Below are 18,094 nucleotides of genomic sequence, written 5' to 3' on the forward strand. Positions count from 1 at the left end.
GGAGACACCAGAGGATGCAAAGACTGTTCATATTGATGGATCAGCAGAATACTGTTAAAATGATCATGTTAGCAAAGCAATCTACATATTCAGTGCCATCCCATCAAAATGCCAATGATATTCTTCACAGAACTAGAAAATAAAACCTAAAATTCATATAGAAACACAAAAGACCCAAAATAGTCAAAGCAATATTAAGCAACAAAAGCAAGGCCAGAGGCATCACAGTACCCATTTTAAAATTATACTACAAACTATAGTAACAAACACAGCATGGCACAGGCTCAGAAAGACACACAGACCGATGAAGCACAATAGAGGATGCAAAAGCAAATCCACACAACTACAGCCACCTGATTCTGGATAAGGAAGCCAAAAATACACATTGAAGATAGCCTTTCATAAATGATGCCAGGAAATCTTACATAAAACATTAAAACTACATCCCTATCTCTTGCTCTGTCCAAAAGTCAACTCAAAATGGATTGAAGACCTCAATATGAAACCCAAAATCTTAAAACTGTTGGCAGGAAACACAGGGTAAACACTTAAATCAGAAGCATAGGCAAAGACTCCCTGAACCAGGTTAGCACAGCGCTAACCAGCAAGTGGGACTGCTAAAAAATTAAAATTTTCTGCATAGCAAGGGAAACCACTCACAGAGTAAAGAATGGGAGACAATCCTTGTAAATGCCTCTTCTCACAGAAGATTAGTGTCTAGAATATATAAAGAACTCAAAAAACACCAAAACATCAAATAGCCCAGTCAATAAATGGGCAAGCGAACTGAATTTTTTTTTTCCAAAATGACCAGGAAGTATATGAAGAAGTGTTCAACGATTTTAGCCACTAAGGAAGTACAAAAGAAAACTGTACTGACGTCACCAAGAACACAGAATCCAGTCAGAGCCTGGGGGGGTGTGGGGTAAAAGGTGTCCGCTCCACACTGCTGGTGGGGATGTAAACTACAGTGCCACTGAGGGACTCGGCATGGATGGTCCTCAGAACACTGACACAGAGCTACCTCCCTGTACACCCGAGGAATCAAAGTGAGCACATCATAGGGACACCTGCGTGGCCACGCATACTGTGGCATGATTCAAAACAGCCAAAATATGGTGCCCACTCACAGGTGAGTGGATCGAGAAATGTGGTACACACTCACAGGGGAGTATTACTCAGGCATAAAGGAGAATACTATCTTGTCATGTGCAGGAAAACGGAGCTGGAGCTTATAATGTTGAACAAAATAGCCAGATTCACATTCACCCTAATATATAAACAAGATGACATGAAAGGGGGAGGGAGACCATTATTAAACAAGAGGAAGGGGATGAGGAGGAGGAGGAGGAGGAGGGCTGGCGCAGGAGGACAGCCGCGGTGGAAACGTGTCATTCGCCACTCCTCCCCTTCAAAATGTGCAAGAGGGGGAAATCGGGGTAAGGAAGGGAAGGGGGAGGAAATGATCAAAGTACGGCACATGCATGCACAGGGCTGCTCAAACGAAGCCCACTAACCCGCGTAGCCCTCATGCACTAATTAAAAAAAGATCTGAACTAATTTACATTCCCACGGGAGGCTGACACTATTCAGATAAATACACACGCATGAGGTCATTTCCGATGGAGATAAAGACTGTGACAACAGCGATTAAGTGATCATGGAGATGGGAACGCGAGGGAAGGCCTTTCTGAGGGTGCTATTTCTGTGTTGTATAAGTGAGAAAACTTTAGCTCAAGCAGAGTCATGATTTCCTCAGGATTCCACAGTGCATAGAACAGGTCAAACTGCACTGGCCAGCCTCCAGCCCCTGTCCCCAGCTAAGCCCACAGGCAGCACAGTTAGACACAGAGGAATAAACACTGCTTCCCCATCTATAAATTATAGATAACAGTGTCTGTCTTAGAGGACCGACAAGAGGTGCCCAAATAATGGAAGTGCAGACAGCCCCAGGAGGCAGACACACACCTGGTACTCCTGATGGCGACATTACCATCACCGGTGGTGGCATTCACGTGACATTGTTCCTCCAAACCTGAACATTCTGGAGCTAAGAACTGTTCTCAATGCCTGTGTCCTCAGCAGCAGCACCATACGAGGTGCCCAGCATGGCCAGTCAACAGCCTTGGCCTCTTCCATCGCCTCCGGGAGCACGGTGACCAAAGCCCTCGTGCCGTGTCATACAGCTTCTCCTAACACGAGCATGCACTTCAGTCCCAAGATGCTTGGACTCACTGCTGGCTGTAATCATCGCTCCTGTTAAATCTTGATTACCCAGTCAGCAGCCCTGGACGAGCCCGAGGGGTTGTTCTGCTTCCTGACTCTGCTCTGCTCTTTTGGATTCTTGCTTTGGGGCATTTCGTGACTCTCTGACATCAAAAGCAGGTGGCAGCCTGGCGGTGACTGGAAGTGATCATCACCAGACCATTTGTTGGAAATGGTTTTATGAAGGGATTGACTGACATTAGGTAGATTAAAAGGGGGGAAGTGTGAATTAGCTGGAAACTTCTGTGGCCTGGGAATAGCTTCGAGCAATTACTATGGATAACTGGAAATACAAGTCATGCAACAATAAAATAATGCCATGGGTTGCAGAATTCAGTGTAATGTGGGGCCACAGCGAGCCCTATCATAGCTACATCACTCTGTTGTAAAAATAAAGACAGTGTGTAAAAACAAGTGTTGAGAATTACATGTATTAATTTTTGCAATGAACTGTGAAATAATGGAGGCCAGACTTATGCAAATATTTCTATTTCTATTTCTCCTACTGCTATCCCTACCTCAAGCCTTTCCCATTTAACTTCATTTTCTTTTTGAACCCTCACTATATCTACTTAAAGCTTCTCTTGCATCTTGGGCTAAAAGTTACATAATTATATGTTCTTCTGTGAATGGAATTACATCCAGACCCTGGTTCAACAAATTCTGCCTCGCCCCTATGATTTATGCAAGGTTATCCTAACCTAAATTATGATTCATTTGACCCAAAGCAAAGTCAAGGCTCTGTTTGAAATTTTGGCCTCAAATACAAAGCAAAAAAAATCCAATGTCTCTCCATGCCTTTGAATCTGGTTGGTCTATCATTATGGGATTGGCTTTGCTGATTCCAGGGCCCTTTATATGACACAGTTTGTTCAAACTAAAGTTTCTCTACTATCAAAGGGTGTCTCTGTGAAATCATGTTGTGAAAATCCTTGATGAATCTCATGGAACTGCTAATATGCACCCAAAGGTTTCCTGTGGCTTCTAAGACACCTACACCGAGGACCACCACTCTCAGCACCGTGGCCACCAGCTGCTGCAGGTGTGACCTGAATAGGGACGGCAGTCCTTAGCTCACTGAGCAACAGAATATAAACCACCACCTGGGCCTTTGAGACTGTCACCAAAATAACTGCATTTCCACACTGCCAGGGATTGCCCACGCCTTTGCTTGAGAGGAAGGGTTATCAGCCCAGGGAGGGATAATGCAGCACGGTCATCACCACACTCACTAAGCTGGAAGTAGCCAGGCTTGCAGTACATCCCCTGCCTAGGAATAAGGCCAGGAGCTTAGCAATGCCATGAGCTAAGTCACAAAAGGTGCCACCATGGCGGGGAGGCTCTGAAGAATCAGGAACGTTGGACATCACACTGGCAAAGACAGCTGCTGGGGCGTCCAGGAGAAAAACCTGTCGGTAATTAAAGAAAGCCTCGTTTATTTTCCCAGATGCCTTCTCGTTTCCTCCACTCCATGAGCGCATAACAGCCCTGCCAAGAGGAACACAGCTTGTAAGCGGCCTTCTTCAGCCTTGTTACCAGCACGGAGCCTGCACGGCCTGACAGCAGACCGCGTCAAAGCATCGGGCATTCTGGCTCCAAATCCAAAACTGTTTTCCCAATAAAAATGAAGGCGAGACCACCATCTTGATGGTCTAAAAACTTTCCTGCTCTAGTCCCCAAGAAATCCTAAGACACATGATAAATGCATGGGAGACACCCTCTCCAAGAACTTTCAGGAAATGGAAGAGCAAGGTGCTCTGAGACATCTCTATCCTGCTCCGGGAGCCGGGCTGAGGTGTCTATCTCCTGGCCACCACCTGTGCGAGTGTGCACCCCGGGACCTCGGTCTGCTGGGAGTCGCTGACCGGCAGCTCTGCTTCCAGCAGCGCCCACACAGATTCAGCCCGGCTCCCGGAGCAGGATAGAGATGTCTCAGAGCACCTGCGCCCGCAGTCTGCACTCTGTGTTCGTGTTTTGAATTCACTGTCCTCATAGATTCCAGGAACTTTCAAGTTGAAAATGGACAGAGGAGTTAGCTCTGGAGCCAAGATACTCTTCAGATGCTCAAAAGAACAAACAAAACCCAGCTGGAGAGACGCGCCCTCTGTCCAGGCCACCCGGGACGCCACACGTCCCATCTCCACTGACGATGTAACAAGCCACATGCCAAGCCACAAGAACCTGTGGAAACCACTCACTGTAAGCCAGAGTCAGCAAGAACGGAGACACAAACAGCATCCGAGACTGCAGGAGGAATGCTCAAAACAGCTCTGGGCACGAAAGACTCAGGGTAACAACAGTTTTTAAAACTTAAACTGGGAAGGCAGCCAGGCTGCAGTCCAGCTACTGAGGAGGCTGAGGCAGAAGGATCTTTTGTGGCCAGCCTGGGCAATGTAGTAGGACCCCATTTCAAAAAAACTGAGGGGAATGTGAAGGAAGTATTAAGGGACATGATGCCAATAGACAATGCTGGAAATCTCTAAAACCTGAGTTTACAAGGGATCAAAACCAGAAGAGTGAAAAAGGCAGGCTAGGAGGAAAGAAAAACAAGCAGAGTGACTCGCAGTGTTTTGTAGCTTGACTCGGTCACACTTCCTGGCATAGGCGTTTATTCGGAAGCTATTTATATGCCAGCTATTGCAGTAGATATTAAGGATACAAAAGTTAACAGGTCACATCTTCCCACCACGAAGAAACTCAGAGTCGAGGGGCAGCTGCCAAATTTAGGAAATTAGAACAAAAATAACAAGAGAGCAATAAACAGTGACATTCGTGATAGCAAACAATCAGTAAACCCCCCAAATGCAGGGAGGCAGGTGTGCTAGTGAATTCTTGCCCCGAACTCATCCACTGTGCCCTGACTTTGGCAGGAAGTCTCAACAGAAACGGGGGGGGGGGGTGTTCCTTCCAAAAAGGGAAATAAACACAGCTTCCCCGGGTGCCCTGGGGTCCTCTCCTCATCGGCTCAGGCTTCTCTGGAACCCTCGGGACAGACATCTGGGTCAGTGGCAGAATCCAGCATTTTTCTCACAGGCCGATGTGGGGAGATTCTCAGGGTGCCCTGTTGCCACTGGCATCCTTTGCTCTGTTTGCCCAAGGGGACTCTGCAAGGGGATCCACAGATAGGAAAAGGCTGCACAGCACCCACGAATGCCAGGAAGAAATAACCTAAAGGCAAGCACGGGCAAAGCGCACACACAGGACTGTCCACCCAGTTCTAAAAGATCCTGAGTATCACAAAAAAAATATCCTTGTTCATCACAAGCTCACTCCAGTTCCCAGCAGCACTTCCCACACAGGAGGAAAGAGAAGCCCCAGGCTCCCCAGAGGAAGGGAGATCACCCTGTCTCTCTATGATTAGCCAGAGCCTCAGCAGCCTGCAGAGCGAGGAGCGCAGCCTGTGGGTTGAGTGCGGGCGGTGGACGTTTCCGAGCAGACTGTTTACCAAAGCAGCAGCAGATGAACAAAAACAGGGAACTTGAAGTTTGTACAGGCAACGGGAGTTTGACATGAGCAGAGCGGCTGGGGTGGCAGCTAAAAATACTGTGTAGATGGTGGGGGTGGGGCACCCAAGCCTTTGTTTTGAGAATTAAGAACTGCTTATCACACACTTTGGAAATGCTCAGCTAAAAGCACATGATGGTCTCTGCGTTCTCAGTATCTGAAAATAAGACCAACACTCTTCCTGATAGATAAATATCTTACACTCCAAGGCAGACAGATGCAGCAATCCTAGGAAAACAGGCCCACAAAACGCTGAACTAAGTTCCAGTCATCAACCCAAACTCCCACTGAAATCCAAGAAGCTGCAGATAGCTGACAGCCCAGGCCCCGAGAGCCTAGTGTGATTTTGGACAGAGACCACCAGACACATGCAGAGAGAGACCTGGAGAGAATCAGAGCTCCAAGCAGAGACCCTGGAGAGATTCGAGCTGTGGAGGAAAGAGGCAAAGACGCAGATTTAAATCGGTGGGGCGAGGTCTCAGGTGAAATCCGGAAGCTATAAAATAAAGCAAAGGAGACAAAACAAATGTCACCACGCTTTTAAGAATGCGTTGGCTTTCAGTTCGGAGCACCTCATAAGTACTCAGAAGTATTTATGCAACAGACCTAGAGGTGCCCACCAGCAAAACGAAACAGGTTAAATCCCCCACCTCGTCCTTCAGAACTGTGCTTTTGAAAATGCTTTTAGGGCTAAGGGTCATAGTTCAGACACGCACATGGTTCAGAAAATAACCTGACGAGTCTGCAGGGGTGGTGCGTGTGTGTCACAGGGAGGAAGAGGTAGGCTGCTTTCGGTTCTCCTACAAATGGAGCTGCAGTACGCACCTTTGTGCATGTCGCCCTGTGCCTGTGTGTGAGAATTTCTCCAGAACAGATACGAAAGAGGCAGTGCCGATTGTAAGCCACACAATTCCAGAGTCGTAGGAATTGCAAGTACCCTCCAGCAGTGGTTTTCCTCACTCACACTTTCACTAGGCAAATACCATTTTCTTTTCCCAGCACCTTTGCCAGTATTTGGTGCTGTGGGCCTTATTTCTCTTTGCCTGGCCTGGTGTGTCTTGCAAAACTTTACTCATGGTTAAGTTCAATCACTAGATTTTTTTCTTGTGATTCGTGGAGCAATGTGTCATTCAACTTTCAATGGAAGCACAAGTGACGACGTCACCCAGACCCAGGTGGGATCAGCCAGCGCCTTCTAGGAGCCTCCAAAGAGAAGAGCTGAGGTTCACGGTCCTTGTTGATGCTCCATGCATCCTCCACCACATGGAGGGAATGTCCTTGGCTGGGTCCTCTGTGCCTCAAAGATACAAACGCCAGCCGCACACCTGTCCCCTGTCACACAGCTGTGTCCAGCCGTCACTGCGTGGTGTCTCAGCGCACGGATCTGAATGCACTGAACGTGAGAGCAGCAGTGGTCTCTCCACGTCCAAAAACGTCCACGTTACACATCCACATCTCACAGCTACACCTGACTCCGCGCTCAACAGGAGCCACACAAAACAATGTTAAATGCAGACGGAGAAGACGAAAGAACGCCGTTTTGACTTTATATGCCTTATATAAGTAAACACTGGATAAATGTATTGTGCTAATTTTAAACAACAAAATAAGGTATAAGAATTATGTCTGAGGTTTAGTATGTTTAAATTTCGGGGTTTGAGCAGTACTGGGAGGGAAATCTGATCATCTCCTTTCACTGTGGAAGAGCTGGAGACTGAGATGACAGGATGTCGAGTAACAGGAAAAGTACCTGTCACCAGGCTGGCACAAGAACTGGGTCCAAAACCAGCTGTGACTGCACCCCATGCTCCCACTGAGGCCGTGAAGAGCTGCACGAAAGGGACTCCTCATTGTGACCAACACTCTGCCCTAACACTGCAGAGCCAAGGTCAAGATTCTTGTATGTGAAATGTGTAAGCAGACAGAAGAATAAAGGCAGAGAACTGACACTACCTGATTTTAAGACTTGTTTTAAAAAGCTGCAGTGACCGGGGCAGTATGGGATTGGTGCAGACAGCGCACTGGTGAGAGGTGGGCCTCACGGCAAGAGGTGCTAAAAAGGCAGATATATCCAGGGGGGGGAGGGGAGGGGAGGGGAGGAGTGGGGGAGGGGAGGAGTGGGGGAGGGGAGAGGGGGAGGGGAGGGGTGGGGGGAGGGGAAGGGGGAAAGAAAGAAGAGAGGGAGCAGGAGGAACTTTGATCCATTCCTTACACCCTAGAAAAAAATTATATCTAAATCAATACTAGAACTAAATGAGTCCTAGAACTAAATGGAAAACTTAAAATTATACAAGGTCTAAAGGATATAAAGAAAGTCCTTAGACCTTGGGCTAAGCAAAGATTCCTTACACATGACACAAAATCACAATCCATAAAACAAATCAAAAAACTACATTTCATCAACCTTAACAACTCTTTGAAATACAGCACGAGAACGAAGACAAGCTATCAACTGGGAGAAAATGTAAAGCATATTCTGGATAAAGCACTTCACTGTAAAACATAAACCCACTTGAGATCAGAAATATGAAGGCTACCAATCCGAGTAAAATTAGGCCAAAGACTGAACAGATCTTTCATCAAAGATACATAGATAGCAAAATCCAGTAAGATACAACATGATAAAACCAGTGGAGACAGAAGAACAACAGTTTGATGGGACTTCAAAACAAGATGACATTAAATCAGCACTAGCTAATTATGATGTCTTGTTTTCTTCCAAATAGCTGTTCATATCATCACAGACAATAAAATCAAACAGCCCAGAATAAAACCATTCCAATTATCATGTTGTATCTTATTGGAATTTATTATATGTGATAGTATAAACAAAAATTTTTATAGGCAAAGAGATAAAATAGAAACCATTGTTCATTTTCTGTTAGCTGGTCCTAAATATCCTGTAATACTTTCATCCTCTTGAATGGTTTCACATTGTCTTGATATGGTTGATACTATAGTATACGAAGTCATACTCAAATATTTCAAGGAAAGAGACACTATGGTAACTACTATTAAGTTGGTTATCTTGTGGTAAAACACTATGTTGCTTAAATTGTTCTGTTCTGACCTGAATTGTTATGTTGTTATGTTCTCTTTTATCTCAATTTCTCTCCTTTTTAAAAATATTTTTTTTATTATTTTTTTAATTAAGGGAAAAATTTTTTTTAAATTAACAGGATATTTTAGTAACTTTTTTGATTTCCTATTAACTTGATTTGAAGCCCTCTGTTGCTCTGACCATCTTGTTCTGACTGACTTTATTCTGTTTTGTTTGATAGTATCAAGTTTGAGGGTATAGGCAACTACTTTGAAGCCAATAAGATTCACTATGATGCCCATTCTGGTTTGAGTATTATCTTCTTTTGAAATCCTGTAATGTCTTCAATGTTTAGATTTTATGGTTTTGTTCTGTACTGTTTTGTTCAATTTTATTATATCTGATGATATAGGCAATTCTTTTTAAAGGTAGCAAGTGCCATTATGGTAACCATTGTTGATTACCTTGTATTCTGTTTTTACATCATGTACTATGTCTATCCTTTGTTTTGACTGACTCTGCTTTGTTTTGCCCTATTTGGTTTTATTCTCTTCCAAAAAAAAAGTAATAAGAACTGTGGGAGTAATAAAACCCAAAATGTGTAATTGTTGTTGTAAAAAAGAGAGGAAAAGAAAGTGTTCTAAAGGGTACAACTGCAAGTGTGTTTAGGTGTGTAAGATAGATGACCATATTACTAAGTTTTTGTTGGATCATTGAACACAACTGTTTGCAGTCTCACTGTTTGAATGTCCACTTTGTATGCTTTAATTTTGTAACCTGAACAACTATTTCTAAGATGACAATATGTAATCTATTAGCTAGTGATTTCTTACTGTTTATTTTTTTTGAAATTCTGTATTATTTGTAGCCTTATACTGTTTTGTTTTTTTTCTTTAAAATTTAAAAAAAAGATACATAGATAGAAAATAAGAATATAAAGCAATACTGATAGCCTTAGTCATTAGATAAAGGTAAATTAAAGCCACATCTGTATTCACCAAAATCACTTAAACAAAATGACACCAGCATTGGTGAGGATGCAGAGGAGCTGGACCGTCCCCTGGGAATGGAGAGTGGTATGACCACTTTAGAAAACAGTTTGACAATTTATAAGTTAAGTAGACTCCAGGTATTCTAGCCTTGGGTCTTTACCCCAGAGGAAGGGAAGCACATGCCCAAATGAAGACCTGTGTGTGCTTGTTCATAGCTGCTTTATTGGTAGAAGCCAAAAACCAGAAGCAATCTGAATTTGCACCAACAAAAGGAGGGTGGACAATCTGTAGTCCTTCAGTGGAATGGGTCGACTCCAAGGGTGAACTACTGACCTCCACACAGACACTCAGAATAACTGTGCTGACCCAAGGAAGCCAGGCAAACAAAGGCTGCATGCTGTGTGACTCAGTTTACATACACAAACTACTGTAGGAAGCCACAGAGACAGGAAGGGGCCAGGAAGGAGACAGAGGGAAGCAGGGACTTGGAACGGGCATGAGGAGGGCTGGGGACACAGCGCAGCCACAGTGCCTGCCGGAGTTCCAGGCCCGGTAACCAAAGGAAAAAATAAGATCCGTGTTCTCTCCCAGGCTCACACAGGGACATGGGCATGCGGACGTGCTCAGTGTCGCCATCCTCACGATGGTTTCAAGATGTGCAAACGGCAACTATGCTCTATAAATATGTTTACTGTATGTTGACTACGTTTATAAAGCTGCTTTAAAAAATACATAAGCTGGCAAGTACAACATAGTCTCTTTTATGCAATGTAAGGCAGGCCATATTTTAGGGAGGCTGAGGCAGGAGTTGTGAGTTCAAGGCCAGCCTGAACTGCACAGTGAGACCTTGTCTCAAAGAGACAAAAACCTGGGTACATTCCATTAACAGGAGAAAGGAAATGGCAAAACCTAAGCAACCTATAATGGATTGATCTAGAGGCACCTTGTATGATGTCCTGCTGAGGTATAGATGTAAAAGTGACCTTTCTCCAAAAAGGGACAGGCTGCTAAGTCCACAGGCTTGAAAAGCAGCCGCCAGCATGACTTCTCTTCAAAACCCCCTAGAAGGTTTTTGATTCCTAAATGAAATCTTTGAAAAATGCATATTGAATAAGGGCACAGAAAGTAAATCTCAAAGATTAAGTATAAACAGGAAGGCGCCTGCCCCGTGCCTGAGGTGTGGGTACCTGCAGCATTCGCTCTGGATTACCGTGAGGCCCTCAGGATTTTACCATGGTGCCCTCCTGGAGCAGCCTCTGCCTGTCACAGGCCCTGTTAGCACGTGGCCAGGGCCATTCCTCAAGAGCCAGTGGAAAAGACCAGTGGCCGGGGCACCCTGCTTTGTTGCCAGGGAAACGTGTCTTCCTGCTGCAAAAGCCAACATCAGGATCCTCCGACGCAAACCAAAGCGGTGTCCGGCTCTCTGTGCTGCCGGAGAGCTAAGCAAGCTCACAGTCACCCTGTGCGGCACCCCAAGCCCACGGGGAAGAAGGGTCTTTAGAGACAACACATCTGTCACACGGGCTTTCACAAAGAAACCCTAGTGCTTGTGCACGTGGTAGGACCATCTTGCAGCTAAGTGGACTCAGGAAGCCACAGACTGGAAACACTCCTGACACCGTGCACTGACAGGGAGGCACGAAGCAGAGCTTCAGCAGGACTCCAGGCAGGGTCACCGTCCTCTCACTCAGCACGTCTATCGGAAGGGAGGGTGAGGAAAAGGAAGGGGTAGGTTTTCACACACAAAAGGAGCTAAGGAGGGTGAAGATTTGTCAGGTAAGTGGCCACGTGGTGTCAGAATCTAAAACCCAAGAGAAGCCCCTAGAGGTGTACAGATTTGAACCAGAAAGGCTCTGGAGGCATCGGGGTGTAAATGGTTGGTCCAAGCCACGCAGCTGTGAATGCCAATAAGGAACTTTCCTTCACGTAGTCGCCGAATTATCAGCTCCGGGCCACGCATGTCAGGCACTGTGCTTGGTGCTGAGGACTCACCAGCGCTTGGGGTCCCCACCTTTGGGGAGCCTGGGAAATCTTGCTGTCTTGACTGAGGCTAGGTCAAAGGCACCAGCTGACACACAGCGGTGTCACATGCCACCAAGCAGCCAGAAAGGGGATGTCACAGAGAGCAGACAACATGCACAGTGGTCTCCTCCTTGGGACACGACAGGAACTTAGTGACTGGTTCTCGATCTCAAAGGCAAAAGCTTATAGAAAGTTTCCATAGCCTGTGGGAAATTACTCTAACTGAAATGTTTGATCGGGAGCTCTGAGTTTTCCTCACCTCCACTGGGGTGTTCTGGAGACAGAGTTAATATGTAATACTGATGATAAAATCACTAGCATGGCTATCTGGACCTGCGATCCAGGGTGGCCCGAAACACCAAGGCTTTACTGATGATCACCTCTGGGTAAACTTTGGGTTTTCCTGGCTTTCTTCTTTAAGATCTGCAGTTCAGAAGCAAGAAAATTAAACTCCTTTTGTAAGCAAGACCTCCCTACTACAATGAGTAACAAAAGAGTTTTACCGATAGCAAAGCACTGGACCTTATTTCCTGTCCAAAGCCTCTGTTATCTCGTAGATTTTAAGCCATTGATATGTGAAAGTGCTCACTCCTCTGCAAACTGCAAAAATTTACGATCGTCACCAAACAGGTGGAACTAGAATCCGTTTAATGCTTCACAACGGAGCCAAAGCACTGTTCTGTACAGCGTGTCAGCTGCTAAAAAAATGCAGGGGGCTCATCAGGTAAGTACTGCACCCTCCCTTCCAGGACACGAAGCAAGGCTGACTCAGAGAGGGAGTCACCTCCAGAGCACCTGGTGACCTGGGTGCTCTAGCTCTCCTGTGCTCTGCGGCACCTCAGCGCCATCACAGGGTCCTTCCAGCTCGTGAAAACCCCTGGCAGAAGAGCCCCTCTTCGGAGGTCCTGGGTCCTACACCATCCTTCCTGTCCTTCCAGTGACCAACAGGATAGGAGACAGGCACGTGCATGTGAACACATACACACACACACACACACACACACACACACACACTGGAGGAATGAAGGCAACTCAAGTCAGAATGACCTGACTGCAAACCCTCCTCTTCCCCTCAGGAGCCACATGATTTTGAACCAACAAATCAATCTCTCTGAGAGTTATTTTCCTTTTCTGTAAAATAAACATAGCCAATAAATACACAAAGAGATGCTCAACATCACTGGCCATCACAGAAGTACAAATTAGAACCACACTGAGATTGTCTTGCCCCAGAAAGAATGGCCATCACTGAGAAATCAAATAATGAGCACTAGCGAGGTTGTGGGGCGTGGGGTGTGTGAACTGGCACAGCCACTGTGCAAATCAGTGTGGAGATTCCTCAGAAAACTAAAACTAGAAATCTCATTTGGCCCAGCTGTCCCCTTCTAGGTATCTTCCTGAAAGAATTAAAGACATCATGCTACATCCATGCCCACCTGCTGGGGTCTGTGCCTAGACCCCCAGTCCCCCAAATGGGTGCAAGGTGAAGGCTCAAAGGAGTGAGACACGCAGCGTGGTCTTTAGGGCTGCGGGAGGAGTGAGATCCTCCGCAGAGCTCCTAACTCTGCTAGCTGGCCGGCCGACTGAGCCTGGCCAGCCCATATTTAATCAGAACAAGCAAGGAGCTGAGTGGACAATGGAGGAAACCTGAGCAGGACCGTGGACGGGGTTCAAGGACTCCTCAGAGCAACAGACGATGCTAATTAAAGAAAAGTATCCAGAAAGTCTCTAGGTGGTTTGGCTATGGCCTGTCTTGCCCCTAAGGTGTCTCGTTTTCAGTTCAATCATGTTCAGGCCATGCCACAGCCCTGCAGGTATATTCAGCTTAAACACTCTCAACATATCCCTCTTTTTTTGTTCTGTTGATACACGGGATGGGTGGCCTGCTGAAGCTGGAGGAGCTGTGTTACAAGAACTCCCACAATTTACACTCTACATAGTCCATAAATTCGTGATAGTAGTCTGTTGCCAGCATAGCCAGCAACTGTCAAAGGATGTTAGTGATCTGAGCTTCTCCTACAGCCAACATTTTGCATGGGCACCCTTTTCTGCAGGAGGTTCAAGACCAAGCTAAGGTGAGACCTGCGTTAAATACAATCCGTTTCCTACTTCCTATCAAGGTCAGTTAGGGCTCCTCGGGAGTTATCCTAGAGCCACGCACAGCACCTGCTGGCTCTTCTGTCAGTGTCAGCCATCTGGATGAGTCACAGCCACTGCTTGACCAGCTTGCTTTCTGTGAAAGCTTGGGAGAGTTTCTCCTGGTGACTCTCCTTAGGCACACCTTACATTGAAGGTCACTTTCCTCTGTGGTCTCATTATCTTCTTGATCGGAAGACCAAGGACTCACTGAGTATCCTAAGATGATGCATCAAGAGGTTCTTTTATGTTCTGGATCCCCACTGACCTTGAAGGGATGGGGCCAAAATACTGGCTATCCTTTTAGCCCATCCATCTCTCTACTGTTTTGGTCTCTGAACCTCAGCTGTTGAACATCCAGAAAAGACTGATAACAATACAGAATATTAGAGGCAGTAAGCTTAACATTACTATCTTTTATAAGCACGAAGCTCTTAGAACATTACATGAAACCTATTTTCTACTGTCCGTGGACATTTTAATATTTGAATACCTATAGTACTAACAGTTACATATGGTAAATTGATAATTAAACCTGGAAAGATTATTGTATCATGACAATCATGGCATTCTTACAATAATCTGAATTTCCGTTCTGACATAAAATATCCTTTTTAGGCTAATAACCCTTATTTAATACACAAGAAGTTCCTATCCAACCTATTACCTTTAGCGGAATGTGAATCTCACAAGTCTTTGATACGGGCAGAGGTCTGGACATGAAACAGAAGTCTATTACCCTAAGTAATTCCTGGTTTACAACCTGGGAGACCTATGCATCCAGAGCATGAATACATCCAATACATCACAAAGTTGATAGCAGTCAACTGTCATAGCCATACAAAATCTTTGCACAGGCATTTTCAAACCAAAAACATTGCATTATCTCTTTTGGAAACAACCAATGTGAATATGTGATAATAATATATTTTACAACTTTTAGTTGGAACTATCTCTTACAAGGCCATGGAGATTATTGGAGTTTAAAATGTTACCAGGTAGCTGCTTTCTTATCAGAGTCCTGTCCAATAACCTCAACCCCAGGGGATTTTGTTATCCCAATATTATTTTCCTTTTGTAAATAATGAGACTTTCAAGTTCATAATAAATAACATATTACACTTATATACCCAATCTTCATGTCATTTGGACCACCCAGCAACCAAGATAAAAGCATGCTTTGTAAATACACAACCCAATGAATTTTTGATCAAACACAAAAATGGAAAAAAGAGAAAAATTATTGAGTTCAAAATAAAAGGAACAGCTGTTCACAGAGCAGAAAGATGGACAAACGTAGACAGATGATCTGTACAGATCCTAACAAACACAGAAACAAGCACACAGCCGCTTGGGGTCCGTGAGAACTTTCCAAGGTCTCCAGGGGCTGTTTATACACTCATACCACGCCTTTGCTAACCCAGCTCACCTCCTACAGCCTGTGCTTTCAGGGCATTTTCCAGGTCTTCCGTGCCACTTGGACACTCTTGTATGGGCATTTTTGCTTTTGCTCCACATATGTGAACCATCACTAGCTCAGCAACTCCCAGCAACCACTTACAAAACAGATTGCACAAACAACCAATACACAGACAGACTGCAAACACCTCACAAAATCAGAGTGCACTCAACATATCCTTAACCAAACCAAATTACAATAACTTCTTACAAATTTAGAATTTGCAACTATAAATTGACCAGTCAAATTTGGTATAGGCCAATTAGCAGAGATCTTGTATAAAAGATCTTGGAAAGGACTGCAGGGCTCTGCAGGCAAAAAGAAAATAAAGGGACTTGTACACCAAGGGTCAGCAGAAAGGCTGCCGCTCAGCCAGCATAAGCAAGCAGTTTTTCATTTAACCGTCAGGTGAGTGGGGTAAGTGTAACCATTTAACAATAAACATCTTGCTGCTCTGGAAGGCAACTGGCCACAGGAGCCCCCGCGGGCAAAGGGGCTGAATGAAAAATGAGCAAGGAGCTGGGGATTTAGCTCAGCAGCATAAGCGCCTGCCTTGCAAGCTCAAGATCCGGAGTTCGATCCCTGGTAACCTCCCCCCCCCAAAAAAAATGAGCAAGGAGAGAGGGCAGCCCTTCAGGACTCGGTGCACCACAGCTGCGGTGTGTGTGAGCAGTGCTCTGAAGGGCCTGCTGTAGAGGAGGAGAGTCAGAGATCACATCAGCAGGATCTGTGTGACCCCATGAAGCATCAAATAGAGGAGCTAAAACCTGAAAAGCAAAGGTCGTCAGAGGCTAAAGAGAGGCTTGGATGTTCATCTCCCAGGGGAGTAGCAGGAGCCACCACAGTGGAGCCAAATCCTTGATTTCCATGAGTAACATCATGAACTTTAGACATAAGGCAAGACAATTAGCTGAGCTACAGATTCAGAAACACTTAGCTGAACGGGCTACGATGAGGCCACAGGTGAAGCAACAATACTCCAGTATGCTCAGCATGCAAACTTTCAAAGCTGGACTGTTGTCCTTGTTGACGCAAAAGGACAAGCAATTAATTCCCCGTGTTGTTTAGCCCCTTGGGCCGGCTTTTGCCTGGGAGCTAGAACTGGTGAGAAGTTGCCCAGAGGTTTACAGGGCTTGTGTCTTGCAGTGGCAGCAGAATGAGGTTAGGGGAGAAGCATTAGGGGAGGTGTAGAAGCAGCAGGAGCGGCATCCCCAGGAAAACCAAGACGCCGGCCAGGCCGGTACTCCATCTGCCTGCCTGCCAACGTTATCACAGCATACCAGCAAAAATACCAGGTGTGCAAGACAGAGCTAGGAGCTCGAGGCTCCTAGGCAGCAGGCTGCCTGTCCTGTCCCAGTCCTCCACAATGAGTGGACCCCCCCTCGGCATACCAAGGGCACTGAACATGAGTTTCCAACAAGAGTTGCACCACACTATTCTCAGAGGTGACATGGCCCCCTGCCTAAGAAGGAAAAGAAGTTCCACTCTGTATTTCTGCCACACTTCAGACAGAGAATTCCCCAGGACTTACCTGATGAAGGGATTTTCCAAAGAAAATGAGGTAAGGTGAAACAGATGCGCATCGGGGCTGCCCCAGGAACATAGTGAAGGTAAGTCACCCTCCACGACCGACGTCTCTACTGTCAAGTCCCTGTTCGGGTGCCAGGCTGTTGAGGTCTGTGCCTAGACCCTCAACCCCCCAAATGGGTGCATGGCAAAGGCTCAAGTGAATGAGACAAGTGGCACGGACTTTAGGGCTGCAGGAGGAGTGAAATCCTTGGCAGAGTTCATAAGTCTGCTGGCTGGCCGGCCGACTGAGCCTGGACAGCCCGTATTTAATCAGAACAAGCAAGGAGCTGAGTGGACAATGGAGAAAACCTGAGCAGGACCGTGGTGGGGTTCAAAGACCCCTCAGAGCAACAGACGATGCTAATTAAGGAAAACCATCCAGAAAGTCTCCAGGTGGCCTCAGCTGTGGCCTGTCTTGCCCTCTGAGGTGTCTCCTCAGTTCAGCCATGCCCGGGCCATGCCACAGCCCTGCACGTGTACTCAGCTTCAATGCTCTCCAGCACACCTGGGTGTTTATAGCAGCATAGCTCAGCAGCTAAATCCTGGGCGCAGCCTGCATGCCTATCATTAGATGCACAAATAAAAGAGATGTGGCGTTTACACACTGTGGAGTTCTACCCTGCCATGAAGAAGGGCAAACTTGAGTCATTTGTAGGAAACTGGATCCCTCTTGCTAAGTGAAATAAATCAGACACAGAAGCTTAAATATCACACAGGTTCTCTTACATGCGAAACCCAAATATAAAATGAAGAGAAAAATAAAGGGTAGATAACAGGAAGGAGGGAGACAGACCTTCCTCAAGGAGGTGCAGAGGAAGAGGAGGGGCGAGAGGAAGAGGAGAGGGCGCAGGGGTGTGCAGTAGACGCACCCACGCCACGCGAGGAGTGTGAACGCCACGCACAGCAGGCCTGGACTAACACAGGTGGGCAAAGTGAAGTCTCCGCCTGCACCTAGGTCTTCAAGAGTCATTCCCTGCTCTCTCTCCCACAGATTTAGTGTTTCTGTTTTAATATTTAGGTCTTTGATCCGTTTTGACGTTAGTGCATGGTGAGAGACACGGGTCTGGTTTTAGTCTCTGGCATGAGGAAAGCCAGCTTTTCTGGCAT

At 46.0% G+C, this 18,094-nt stretch overlaps 1 protein-coding gene across 12 annotated transcripts in view; it reads right to left on the minus strand.

Moving 5' to 3' along the window:
* The window catches only part of Ankrd44 (ankyrin repeat domain 44), a 233,877-nt gene that overhangs the window by 126,633 nt on the left and 89,150 nt on the right, over nucleotides 1-18,094 (minus strand). The window contains exon 1 of one of the 12 annotated variants that reach the window (XM_063259491.1): nucleotides 16,950-17,230. The exons of the other annotated variants lie outside the window; for them this stretch is intronic. Coding sequence (XP_063115561.1) covers nucleotides 16,950-17,021 — 72 coding nt within the window. The 5' untranslated portion in view covers nucleotides 17,022-17,230. Of the gene's footprint in view, nucleotides 1-16,949; nucleotides 17,231-18,094 lie in introns of those variants that run through there. 12 annotated transcript variants of the gene reach the window in all.

The sequence above is a fragment of the Cavia porcellus genome, unplaced genomic scaffold (assembly GCF_034190915.1).
Source record: "Cavia porcellus strain 051 isolate PalLab524CR breed Dunkin Hartley unplaced genomic scaffold, mCavPor4.1 scaffold_12, whole genome shotgun sequence".
Lineage (NCBI taxonomy): Eukaryota > Metazoa > Chordata > Mammalia > Rodentia > Caviidae > Cavia > Cavia porcellus.